This window comes from Lycorma delicatula, chromosome 1, assembly GCF_047948215.1.
Source record: "Lycorma delicatula isolate Av1 chromosome 1, ASM4794821v1, whole genome shotgun sequence".
Lineage (NCBI taxonomy): Eukaryota > Metazoa > Arthropoda > Insecta > Hemiptera > Fulgoridae > Lycorma > Lycorma delicatula.
Window position 1 is genome coordinate 73,122,894 of NC_134455.1, and position 12,745 is coordinate 73,135,638.

The 12,745-nt window shown below is 34.2% G+C and overlaps 2 protein-coding genes across 2 annotated transcripts in view; both read left to right on the plus strand.

Moving 5' to 3' along the window:
• The first annotated feature begins 403 nt into the window (after positions 1-403).
• LOC142317533 (uncharacterized) overlaps positions 404-12,745 on the plus strand; it is a 319,231-nt gene continuing 306,889 nt past the window's right edge. Inside the window, exons 1-2 of the mRNA XM_075354093.1 lie at positions 404-615; positions 11,580-11,682. The gene's annotated coding sequence lies outside the window, so the exon portion shown is untranslated. The remainder of the gene's footprint in view (positions 616-11,579; positions 11,683-12,745) is intronic.
• LOC142317532 (uncharacterized) lies at positions 5,183-6,436 on the plus strand. Its single transcript, XM_075354092.1, has 2 exons — positions 5,183-5,869; positions 5,981-6,436. The coding sequence occupies exons 1-2, from the start codon at positions 5,183-5,185 to the stop codon at positions 6,434-6,436; spliced, it is 1,143 nt and encodes a 380-aa protein (XP_075210207.1).

Consider the following 12,745-nt stretch of genomic DNA (forward strand, 5'->3'; position numbering starts at 1 on the left):
TGCAACATTAGATTAATGCCAGTAATTTTAAATCTCTACTGTCGTAGGCTACGTCATAAAAATACTTAACATAATCTACGTATAAAGTATACTTAATATATTATGTACGTTTTAAAAACTGATTAATTGCGTTTTATTTTTTAACTGATTCACAAAATTGTGAAAATGATACAATTCTGTTTGTTCTGTGCATATAAATTAAATACACTCTAGCATTAAGCTAAAATAAATAACTGCTATTTCAAACAGAATGAAATCGATAACGGTTTTTTGCGCATCGATAGAACTTATATTGTTTACGGTAATAATCTCTTGCCGTGTTGTAACTGCGTTGGGATTTGCCGACTAACTCTAAGAAGCTGACTGAGATGTAAATCTAGTATAGTCACGAGCGTATCCGAGCATGTACGAAGTCATTTTGCTGTCATACGCTACGCGTTTCTTCATTTCATTTTTTTAAGTTTAAAGAAACCAGTAGAAAAGTAATATTGTACACACACAGTTAATAAGAATGTTTGACATAGATTGTTATTATTAATATTATTACTTGGCAAGTGTCATATATTTTTATGAATGTAATCTCATTTAGTTGAAGTTGTGCCTTTTCGGATTCAGGTTAGTTTTACTACCATTAACTTGTATTTGTATAATTTTTGCTGCCAGTTACTGGATGTGTTACATAATTTTGATTTGCATAAAATTTGCTGTCAGTTACTGGATGTGTTAACTACTGAAGTAACCGGTAAATTGTACCTGTTGCTTGCATTACTTGTTATGTTTAATTAAATGTTACCGGTGCCAAGCCTCTATAAAAATCTATTAAGTTTCCCCAGTTAACCATTTAAAAGTTTAAATTTTTTGTATTTACACTGTATGTTATTGACAGTAAAATTTATTTTTGACAGATCGACCCTGAACATCCTCGTGGGAAGACCACGAGGATCAATCACCAACTGGTAACAAACAGGGTGCCCCAGGGACGCTGTTTTGGGAAGTGCAATGGGGTGCTCTCATACTATCATTGGAAAAATTCGTCCAATTTTCAAACTTCAAACGGAGTATTTGTTAGTAGGTTGAAGGCTAACTTTTGCATACATCTGATTTTGGAATGATGAGTTTGAAAATCAGCTGATTTTCGAAGTTGAGTTCTAAGGTTCGAGTCCTTGTAAAGGCAGTTGATTTTATATGCATTTGAATGATAAACTGTGTATACCGTTGTTCTTTGATAGTTGGGTTTCAATTAACCACACGTCTCAGGAGTGGTCAGTCTGAGTCTGTTCAGAACTATACAATTACTGGTACATTTACAATTATACGCTGGTCTGTGCACATATGTCTTGGCATCTTTGCAAGGTATTGATAACATCATGGCACTATGCTGTGACCTGCTATATATAAATAAATAATAATAATGTACTGGTAAATTTTTTGTAATTATATTTGTCAGATGACAACCCTTCATTCTACTTTAGATTATAGTAGAAATAACTTCTGATGTGCTAGTGTCATTCCACTTTGTTGTGTTAACAACTGTCATTTGATTGTGTTTATTGTAGAGATTTGTAAATCCTTCAAACATATGATAGAGGTATCTCACTTCAAAATTCCTCTCTCTGAAATTCAAATAATTTAATCTTATGTTTTCATGACATTAGGAGTGTACAAAGTTCTGAGGCCCAGGCCAACAATTACTGTAAGGTTCTTTAGATTGTGAAATAACATTTAATTTACTCAATGAGAAAATCTCTTGGAAATTGATCCAGTTAGAAAACTATATTTCAAGTGTGTACCTTTTGTATTAAGAATCATGTTACGTTTGTTTATTAAATAAAATTTACTTTGGATGAGGTAATTGTAGGAATTGCTGAAGCAATCTGTATAAAAGTCTTTCAGTGATTGAAAGTTTATTTTTCCCCAAGTGATGTGAGCTTTACTGTAATTACTTCACCTCATCGTACCCTCCCTTTTAATTTTCCTTCTGTAGTACCTATCATGATAATTAGCATCCTGTTGCGGTGTTGCCTGCTCCATATAGTTACTTGCTTTTCCCATGGCGGTCAATTTTTTTTTTATTTTATATTTTTTAGTCAAGTAACCGGAGGCAGGTGCACCCAGTTGTGTTGCACATACAGTAACAGTGGCCATGGCTGTGTTAATTCAGCCACTGTGCTGTACACATCATTGCACCCTTAAAAAAAAAATAAAAAAAACCAAAAATGGGTTTTAGATATTTATCTGAAGATTATTTATAAGACCAAATCTGAATATCTTGTTAAGTATAGTCGGAAATCGGGAAAAATTGCAAACATTGTTCAAAATTATTTTTTCTTTTTTCACCCCCTTTCAAGGTGGAATTCCAAAAATTCAGAAATTGGTTTATTCATATGAAGACTACACTCACCAAAAATCAAGTTGATTTCTTCATTTGTTACCAGGAAATTAAGGGTATCAGGGTTTCAGAAATCCATTTTAACATTTGAAACTCAGAATTTCAAAAATCTAGAAATTGGTTTTTAGATATTCACATGAAGATTACACGTGCAAAAAGATCAAGCCGATATCTTCATTTGTTATCAAGAAATTAAAAAAAATCATAAATTTCATTGTTACTCCATTCTACCACTATAAACTCGGAATTTGAAAAAATCCTTTCTTACAGTGCAGTTACACTGTAAGAAGAACACATATACAAATTTTTATCAATTTATCTAACATAGTTTTTGCTTGGTGTTGATTATGAATCACTCAAGATATGTTGTCTTAAATTTCAATGAGACTACTTTTGAGAATGTCTCTACTGAAAAATAACTTGGGAGCGGCTCGCTGTAAGAAAGGAGCATGAGAATTTAATACCTCACCACTAGCAGCCCGAATGAGAAGTGCAGCACCATAATGGATTATTTATTATTTACGTGTTTTAATAAATAATCTTTCATTATTAGATAACATTTCTGAATAACCCTGATCTATTAGATCAAAGGTGTACCTGATGTATGCAAAAGTTAGCCTTCGCTGCTAACAAATACTCCATTTGAATTTTGAAAATCAGACGATTGTTTGCAGAGATAGTATAAGTGCACCCCATTGCACCTCCTAAAACAACACCCCAGGGGCACCCTGTTTGTTACCAGTTGGTGATGGTTGGCCTAGCTTTCCACAAGGATGTTCAAGGCCGATCTCTCAAAAATAGATTTTATTGTCAGTAACATCCAGTGTAAATACGAGAAATTTAAACTTTTAAATAATTAACTGAGTAAATTTAATAGATTTTTATACAGGCAGGTACCGGTAAAAAATAAAAATAATCCTGAGAAATCATGAAATAAACCTGAAAAAAATTTTTTTGTTGAAAATTACAAATGCCCCAGAAGGAAAACAAAGCAAAATAGGACTTTGGTGATATGAACGTTTTTACTCATTTTGGTGTCCTGAATCAGTTCCTGAACACTGTATATCAAATGGTGTCATCTTAATTAGATTATTACAGTTGTTTTAAAAATCTATATTAAATATCAAATTATTTTAACTGTTATTTAATTAATGTTTCAACAGGAGGAAATTAAAAGTATTATACAATATGTTATTATTACAGTAGGTAATTGTAACATTTATAAGATTAATAATAAATAGATTTACTAATCGATCAACCAAATTTATAACTACTAGAAAGTGGAAAATTAATTTTACTTTCATGCCATCATAGCTCTACAACTGTGCTGCAAGAAGGAAAGTATATGGTAATCAGTTATGTAATGGGGGATGAGTTTTTTCTAAATATTTCATGACCCAGGGACCCCAAAGAATAAAAAAAGTGGGATTAATGCTTGTATGTATGTACAAAACCTTTGAAAATTTCAAATCTTTTACAGATTTATATAACGGTCTTTATTATTCATTCATTCAAAGGTTGTGTGATATGTGTGTAGCATTTAAATGTAATATCTTGAAATAAAGTTTATGTTTGGTATCGTTCATATGTTTGTTGCGTGCTGATGTATGTTGATGTGTGAGTGTGTGGTAGTGGGGATTCTTTTGTGCGTAGTTTCAGTGCGTGGTGAGATATTGTGAAAGACGGATGTGTGTGTCTTAAGCATTCATAGTGTTAAAATGTTACAATATCTTAAATATTCAAATGTTACACCGGCCGGATATCTGAAACAGTGAATATAGTGAAATTACAATTAACCAGAGTGAGCACGGTCAAGGAGCAAATCATTACTGTTTTTTTATTCAAGTCATAACAACAAGACGTGGGTTCGCGTTCGTCTGTCGATGCGTAATCGGCTGTAGTAATGTGATTGGTATGCAGACTTGGAGACAGCGTGCAGGCTTTTCAGTTAGCAGTTGGAGAGATAAGTAGCTAATTATAAGTTGTTTTCATCACCAATTTATTTATTATTCCATGTTATCATTTTAATTCTTACTTTATATTCATTTTCGCATTCTATTTAATTCACATTCCTGATTGTTTTCTTTCCTGGTTAGTATAGTGTGCGTAAAATATAAAAAATGTCAGATCTGGTGCAATTAAAAAGGGATCACACACTCAAAGCCAAAGTCACTAGATTTAACACTTTTTTTGTTAACAAGGCCAACAAAAAGGAATTAGGGCAATTAAAATTAAGATTTGATGTATTTAAATACGTGTTACAAGACTTCGAGATTATTCAAACAAAAATTGAATCCCTTGATTCAGAAGGTGCTGAACAGGAACGGGAGGATTTCGAAAACAGATATTTCAGATTAGTTGAAGATGTTCAATTGTTTATAGATCAAAATTCAGTTAAATCGAGTAAAATCTTTTAGTGAATGTGTGCAAGCATCATGCCTGGTAAAACTGCCTCCAATTAACCTTCCAATTTTCCATGGTCAATACGATGAGTGGGCCTCTTTTTCAAGTACGTTTTCATCAGTTATTGATGAAAATGTTTTACTCTCAGAGGTGCAAAAATTTCAGTATCTTAAATCTGCATTACAAGGTGAAGCATCTTCGATACGTTTAGCTTTAGAAGGGACATCCGACAATTATAAAATAGCGTGTAGCAATTTTAAAATAGCGTTTTAAAATCCAGATACGAAAACAAACGATACTTAGTCAATAAACACATGAAAGCTTTGTTTAACCAAGAAAAAAGGTTTAGGCCAACCCATTAAGCACTGGGATACTGTAATAGTTCATTTAATGACTAAACAGTTAGACAATACAACTTTTTGTGAGTGGGAGGCATCAAATAGAAGTAATGAGATTTCTACATTAGCTGAGTTAATACATTTTTTGGAACAAAAATGTCAGGTGTTAGAAGCAATGGAAGATAGAAACATAGTGAAACGTTCTCAGATTATGCCTAGTTTCGTTCATGGTAGATTTAAGTCATCAAATAAGAATAAAAATTTGTCAGCAAATTATGTATCCTCTTTAAACAAATGTGCATTGTGTGAAAAATTCTATCCTATTTATTCGTGTGAGAAGTTCTTATCTTTATCTGCGTCAGCTAGGGAAAAAGAGGTGAAAAGATTGAAACTGTGTTTTAATTGTTTATCAAGCAAGCATAGGAATACTGAATGCACTTCTAGTTGCTGTAAAACTAGTGGGAAAAAGCATAACACTTTATTGCACTTTCCGCAGTCACAGATACTTGGTAAGGTGAAAATGCCAGGTAACCACTCAAGTGGGGATATACAAGGGGGTGAGGCAACCAATGACAAGGTTCAGCCTACAACTGTGGCTCATTGGATTTCAAATCAAGCAAATATTGCTGTGCTATTATCCACAGCAGTAGTGGGAGTTGTTGACAAACGAGGTGCTCCTCATTTATATAGAGTTCTCTTAGATTCAGGGAGCCAAAGCAATTTTATAAGTGAAAAGTTGGTAAAAATATTAGGGTTGACACAGAGTAGGAGTAATATTGCAGTAAGTGGCGTGGCTTGTTCTACCACGCAAACGACACAGTGTACTCAGTGTAAAATTTAAATAAATAAGTCGTCTGACATTGATCTCCTTATTGGAGCAGAACAATTCTTTAATCTATTATGTGATGAAAGAATAAAACCGACTGGAACAGCATTAGTATTTCAAAATACCGTGTTCGGGTGGATCCTGTCAGGGAAGATCAAGGCAAATCAGGTGGCTGGTGCAGCAGTATGTTGTAATCTGTCTGTTGAAGAAAGAGTTGATAAACAGTTGCAACAATTTTGGAAGGTAGAAGAGATTCATCACACTGTCAATAGTTCTCGATCAAATGCTGAAATTGAATGTGAAAACCATTTTGTAAGAACAGTCAGTCATGGTGCAGATGGCAAATTTGTTGTAAGCTTGCCAATTGAAACTCCAGAAAAGTTAGGCAACTCTCGAGAAACAGCAGTGTGTCGATTGAAGGCTTTAGAACGACGATTCAATCATAATGTCGAACTAAGGAAAAATATAGTGAATTCATGAAGTAATATGTGTAGTTAGGTCATATGAGATTGTTGTCTGAAGGTGCAGAGAATCAACAGCTCGTTTCGTCATTTTATTTACCCCATCATGCTGTAATAAATGAATCGAGTTCAACCACCAAACTCCGCGTTATTTTCGATGGAAGCTGCAAGACTTCAAGTGGAGTCTCATTAAACGACATTCTGTTGGTAGGACCAACAGTGCAGGATTTATTCAGGAAGCATCAATTTGTCTTCACATCCGACATAGAGAAAATGTATCGGCAGATAAGAGTGAGTGAAAATGATGTTGATTTTCAAAGAATTGTGTGGCGAGTAGATTCAAATGAACCGATACAAACATATCAACTAATGAACATCACATATGGAACAGCAGCGGCTCCATATTTGGCAACTAGGTGCTTACAACACTTGGCAACAATTGAAAAGAGAAATATCCAAGGGCATCACAAGTGCTTCAATCTGATTTTTATGTGGATGATCTACTCCCAGGTGAGGATTCACTAGAAGAGGCAAGAAGGATTCAAGATGAACTTTTCACAATGCTACAAGGTGGAGGATTTCATTTAAGGAAATGGTGTGGAAATCATCCACAACTGTTAGATAATATACCCGAGAAGCATAAACAACAGCATTGCATTGGTCCTTGGGCAGATGAATCTCAGCCTATTAAGATGTTAGGTGTCATGTGGGATGCAAAAGGTGACAATTTCATGTTTATGACTAAGATAAATGTTCAGCGATTAATTACCAGAAGAAATGTGCTTGGAAGAATAGCTTCGTTGTTTGATCCATTGGGGCTGTTAGCACCAGTAATAGTGAAAGCAAAGGTTTTCATGCAGCGACTTTGGGAGCTGAAGGTTGGATGGGATGATCCACTATCAGATCAACTGCAATTATCTTGGAACAATTTTGTATCCGAATTATCATTACTCGAATTGTTGCGTATACCTCGTAAGGTTTGTGCAGCCAATGCGACAAACATACAGATTCATGGGTTTTGTGACGCCTCTACTGTGGCTTACGGTGCATGCATTTATTTGCGATGTGAGTTAGCTGATGGCACTATCTCCACCGATTTAATTTGTGCAAAATCACGTGTGGCACCTATAAGTCAAATGTCCTTACCCCGACTGGAATTGTGTGGAGCAGTCCTGTTATCTCAACTGGTCACAAGGGTAATCTCAGCACTCAAATTGACTTCAACACCTAAGTGTTTTCTCTGGTCAGACTCGACAGTGGCTTTAGCATGGATAAAATTTTCATCTAAGCAGTGGAAAACTTTCATAGCAGTTGGAGTGGCTCAAATCAGTGAATTAACAGGTCATTGTGAATGGAGACATGTGAGAAGTGAAGATAATCCAGCAGATTATGTTTCACGAGGGCTAAGCCCAGACAAAATTGCTGATGCAGTAATGTGGTGGAAGGGCCCAACTTGGCTTTCCAAAAATAAAGATAATTGGCCTCAATCAGAATTGAATCAAAACGATGCAGAGCTCAACATGGAACGGAAAAAGAAGAAGTTGATGGTTATGATACGAGCAAGCAGAAGGAGGGGAATTACTCCAGACAAGGCGTATATTGCAGTTTTTCTCTGTATGGCAACAAGGGCTGTACATTTAGAATTAGTAGGAGATTTAACAACAGAGTCATTCCTTGGAGCTCTTAAAAGATTTATGTCAAGACGGGGAAAGGTGTCTCAATTGTTTTCGGACAATGCCACCAATTTCATTGGTGCCAACAAGGAGCTTGAGGGTCTTAGAACTTTAATTAACAGCAATGATCACAAGGAGAAATTAGAAAGGTGGCTAGCTCAAGACAACATTACATGGAACTTTATACCTCCACGAGCACCCCATTTCGGTGAATTATGGGAAGCTGCTGTGAATCCCTAAAATTCCACCTGAGAAGAATCGTAGGCAATGCTACCCTCAATATGAAGAAATGTACACTATACCAACAATGATAGAAGCATGTTTAAATTCCCGTCCTATTTCTCCTTTATCCAGTGATCCAAATGATTTACTTCCATTAACTCCTGGACACTTCTTAATTTTGGTGATGTAATAACTTCTCCCGTAGAGCCAGATCTACAATCAACATCAATGAACCGACTCACCAGATGGCAGGTGGTGCAGCGGAATCTTCAACACTTTTGGTCCAGATGGTCAAAAGAATATATCACTGGCCTTCAGCAGAGAGTAAAGTGGCAATCTTCATCTAAAAAATTGTTAGTTGGCGACCTGGTCATAATTAAGGAGGTTAACTTACCCCCACTTAGATGGAACATGAGACGCATACTTCAACTTCATCCAGGGAAGGATGGATGTGTCAGGGTTGCAACGGTTAGAACTGCAAATGGTGTTCTTAAAAGAGCTATTACTAGACTCTGTCAATTACCACTTCAAGAATAGACTACCATACAAATTTACATAAATATTTGTTTTATTTTTATAAAAAATAAATATTTTTCATATTTTTTTCCTGTGTTCATATGCCTTTACTTGTGTGATTTATTCAGTTTTCTCTGTTTTTTTAAATTTTTATGTCATTTATTGTGTATGGGCATTTAATATAATTGAATGACTATTTTTTAACAGTTTAATTAAGTGATTAATTGTGTAATTTGTTTTTCATGTGTATTTTGGTTTATTATTTTTACAGATTTATAATCATTAGTTTTATTGTGTTTATTGCAGACAATATTTTAACATCATGATTAGAGTACAGATTTTTTGAATTGTACTATATGTTAATTGACTTGTTATTGATGAATTTACAACATTTGTATACATTTTTTAGTATAATTCTCTTGTATTCTTGGTCCAGTTTGGTTAATATGTATTTTGTTATCATTTAAGTAGGAATATGTAACTTGCATGTATGTTCGTTCCATTTTTTTGTTCATTTTGAAGGTGGTCCTTCAAGGTGGGGGGTATGTTTGGCATCGTTTGTGTGTTTGTTGCGTGCTGATGTATGTTGATGTGTGAGTGTGTGGTAGTGGGGATTCTTTTGTGCGTAGTTTCAGTGCGTGGTGAAAGACGGATGTGTGTGCCGTCTTAAGCATTCATAGTGTTAAAATGTTACAATATCTTAAATATTCAAATGTTACATAAAACAAATTGAAGGAACATTGTGAGAAAAAGGATACAACTGTTGAGACATATTCAAAGGAATGTTGGGTTAATGAATTCGATTTTACAAGGAACTGTACACGGGGGAAATGTATATTATTTAAATATTTCAAAGCAAGGTAAAAATGACTATACAGGATTCAGATAATTGAGGATGTGTGATTCAAATAAGTTAAAACTAAGATATCAGCACAGAACTTGGTAGGAGGGAAAGTCCTTTAACTTGTGCACATTGAGAAGTATCAAATCTGCCTCTACTCATTATTGTTTTACTTTCTTTAAACAACTGTCAAAAACCCTTCTGCCATATGGCACCGATATTTTTTGTTTACCCAAGATTGTTGGTGGGTAGTCATTTACATGAGCGCTATGTACAGATGCTCTTTATTGAGTCTTTATTTTTTATATACATGTATTATTCTTGAATGTGCTGCTGATTCTAATTATTTAGATGTGGCTATTCAAATTAATATTAACAAAAAGCAGACCCAGGATTTTTTTAAGTTAGGGTGCAGATTAGGCCGGAGAGTGTAAGTGCTGTCTTGTGAAAATTTTGGAAACATTTTATTAAATTCTATTTTTAAAAACAAGCCATTATTTATGATTATTATAGCTCAAAGTGGTACCACTAAATTATAATCTAATGATTGGTGGTCAGATAATTTACGTAATTTAAAATACATTTCAAAATTATACATTATAAGAATACAAATACCATAAAATATTTAAAAAATATAGTACGTTTTGAATGTGAAATTATTTTACCGTTTGATAAAAAATTATCTAAGTAGTCCTTTATATTTTTGAAAAACATTTCACAGTTTTTTTTTAACAGTTTTCCTTCTTAGTCCTTCACTGCTAAGAGCAATTGCAATGTTTGCTTTTTACATCAGGACTTACCTAATAAGATACGAAAACTGTGCGCACGCGCGTGTATGTGCGTGTGCGTGCGTGTAAATATACACAGTTTTCGAAAGTATTGTAACTGGTCCAATTTGGGCATATGCGGTTTTCACCCGATCTTGACGTTTTGACACCTAAGGAACCCAAAAGCAAAAAAAAACCGGACGAAAATTTTCCAGATGTTCGTATGTACGTGTGCATTCGATGTTGGCCTCTAAATTACCATATATCTCCACAACTACTGGACCGATTTTGACCAAGATTATATTTCTGTTTATAGGGCATTGATTCCATTTAATTTTAAACTTAAAAGGTCAAGGGTGTGAGACTGTAGTACAGTCACCCTCAATATCTCGAAATTTCGCCTGATTAAGGTCATATTTTTCTTACACATATTTATTAACGATTAAAAAGTAGTATTTCCAAAATCGCACCCCATCTCAAACATTTTCTAAATTAACTAGCGGCTAAGCGGGTATATTGCGTCAATAGTACCCCGTCTCACCATAGGGAGCGTTAGTGTTGCACTGCCGTAAAGCTGTTGTAGTCGCCTCTATGTTGTGACGTCACATGTGAGTGGTAAAATTAAATAAATGATTAATATTTAAAGTGGCCGCTATTACCGCCACACCCGCGAGAATGAAATACGGTATGCGCGCGCGCTTTAGTTAGAATCATTGAATTAAATAAACAAAAAAATATTATATTTAAATCAAATTATAATTATTTTAAATTAAGCTGAGTGTATAAGCCGTGCATCAGAAAAAAAGCCGAGTGACGGGAATGTCCTACTACTGTGTTGTCAGCTTTTTACTTCTTTTTAGGAAGTCTCTCAGAATTCATGCGATTTATAAACACATTACCAGATAAAATATAATTTATAATTTAAATATAAAGCAACATTTTCAAAGTTTACAGTCTTTATTTATTTACCTATTCTTTAATTTAATAAGTTTCATATTTATGAACTACTTATTAAATTAAAAAAATTTTTTTAAGCTGTTCTCTTATGTGCTGTGGTATAGTATAAGCTTGTTCGTTGTTTTCATTATCCTTTGTATTCTACTATAAACGAAACAGTTCTACGTTAATTTTTTTTGTTCACAGATATGTCATCGCGGAACTGATTATTCCACTACGGAATTAATTATTCGATTTCCAGTGATTATTATGTCTGTGTGATTAATATCGAGTTCGTTTATAAACTTAGGTAAGCGTTATTAAAAAGAGCTAAGTATATGAAAGCAGTCTAATTTTTCTAATTTTAAGGTTTATGTTAGTAATAAAGGAAAAACTTAAATAGAATATAACCTTGCATGAAGTGTATCGTCAAGTATTTTCGGTTCCACAAAGGTTATTGAGAAATTTCACATCTTAAAATTTTTATAATAGCAGTTTATTTATTCTTAATTATCTACTCTTTATAAAATAAATAAATTATACATCACATCCAATGAATAATGACACCTTATCCCCAGTTCACAAGGAACTTAGCGAAAGCTTCCCGTATTTAACCGCAGATACCTTCTTCGTTGATACGCTCGATTGTTGCTGCACATATTCTTCGAATTTTATTGCACATTCACTTCGAATGTTATCGCATACTGTCCGATACTCGGAATAAACCGCAAATATGTCTGGGTTGTTTTATCCCCCTACTTTCGCAGAACGTAGAAATTTGTCCCGTGCTGCTAGTTAGTTTTCTAATTAGATGGCAGGTATTTCTTTTTAGTGACAGATACAGGTTATGTTTATTTTGTTTTGAAAAAGGTGGAATTTGGGGTTGCCGTCAAATTTTTTTCTAGATCGTGAGCCTCTTATATGTACTGGTGTTATTTTTTTTTCACCTCGTGCGATTCTCCTTGAGTCCGTCTTCTGAAGGTCGCTCAACGCTCGCTGGTCCTGGCATTATTTATATCTCTGGATCTAGGGCCTTAAAATCAGCAGTCGATCCATACTATTGTTTATTTAGGCGGAATGGTTTTAAAAAATTTATTATCCATTCTTTTACACTGTTCTAGAAATTCTCTTCATTATTCTTCGTTTCTGTTGTTTCTAACCGTGTAAAAATCTATTTAGAACTTACAGATTCGGTTGATGTCTCATTTCATAGTTCACGTAATTCATTAGTACCGAGTTAGGCTTCCAGCGTTGTCACCAGTGTTGTTAAAAATTGATGCATTTACTGGTGCGGAACGTGCTTCCTTTGTGTTTTGGTTTTACGAATTTATTCTTCGAATTTTTATCTTCGTTGACATAGGTTGTTCTGTTTA

Bases quoted from the DNA above. Each gene is read 5' to 3' on its own strand.
- LOC142317532 (XM_075354092.1), top strand. From the start codon at position 5,183: ATGACTAAACAGTTAGACAATACAACTTTTTGTGAGTGGGAGGCATCA. The intron at 5,870-5,980 runs GTAAAAATATTA...TAAATAAATAAG, and splicing joins ATTTTATAAGTGAAAAGTTG to TCGTCTGACATTGATCTCCT.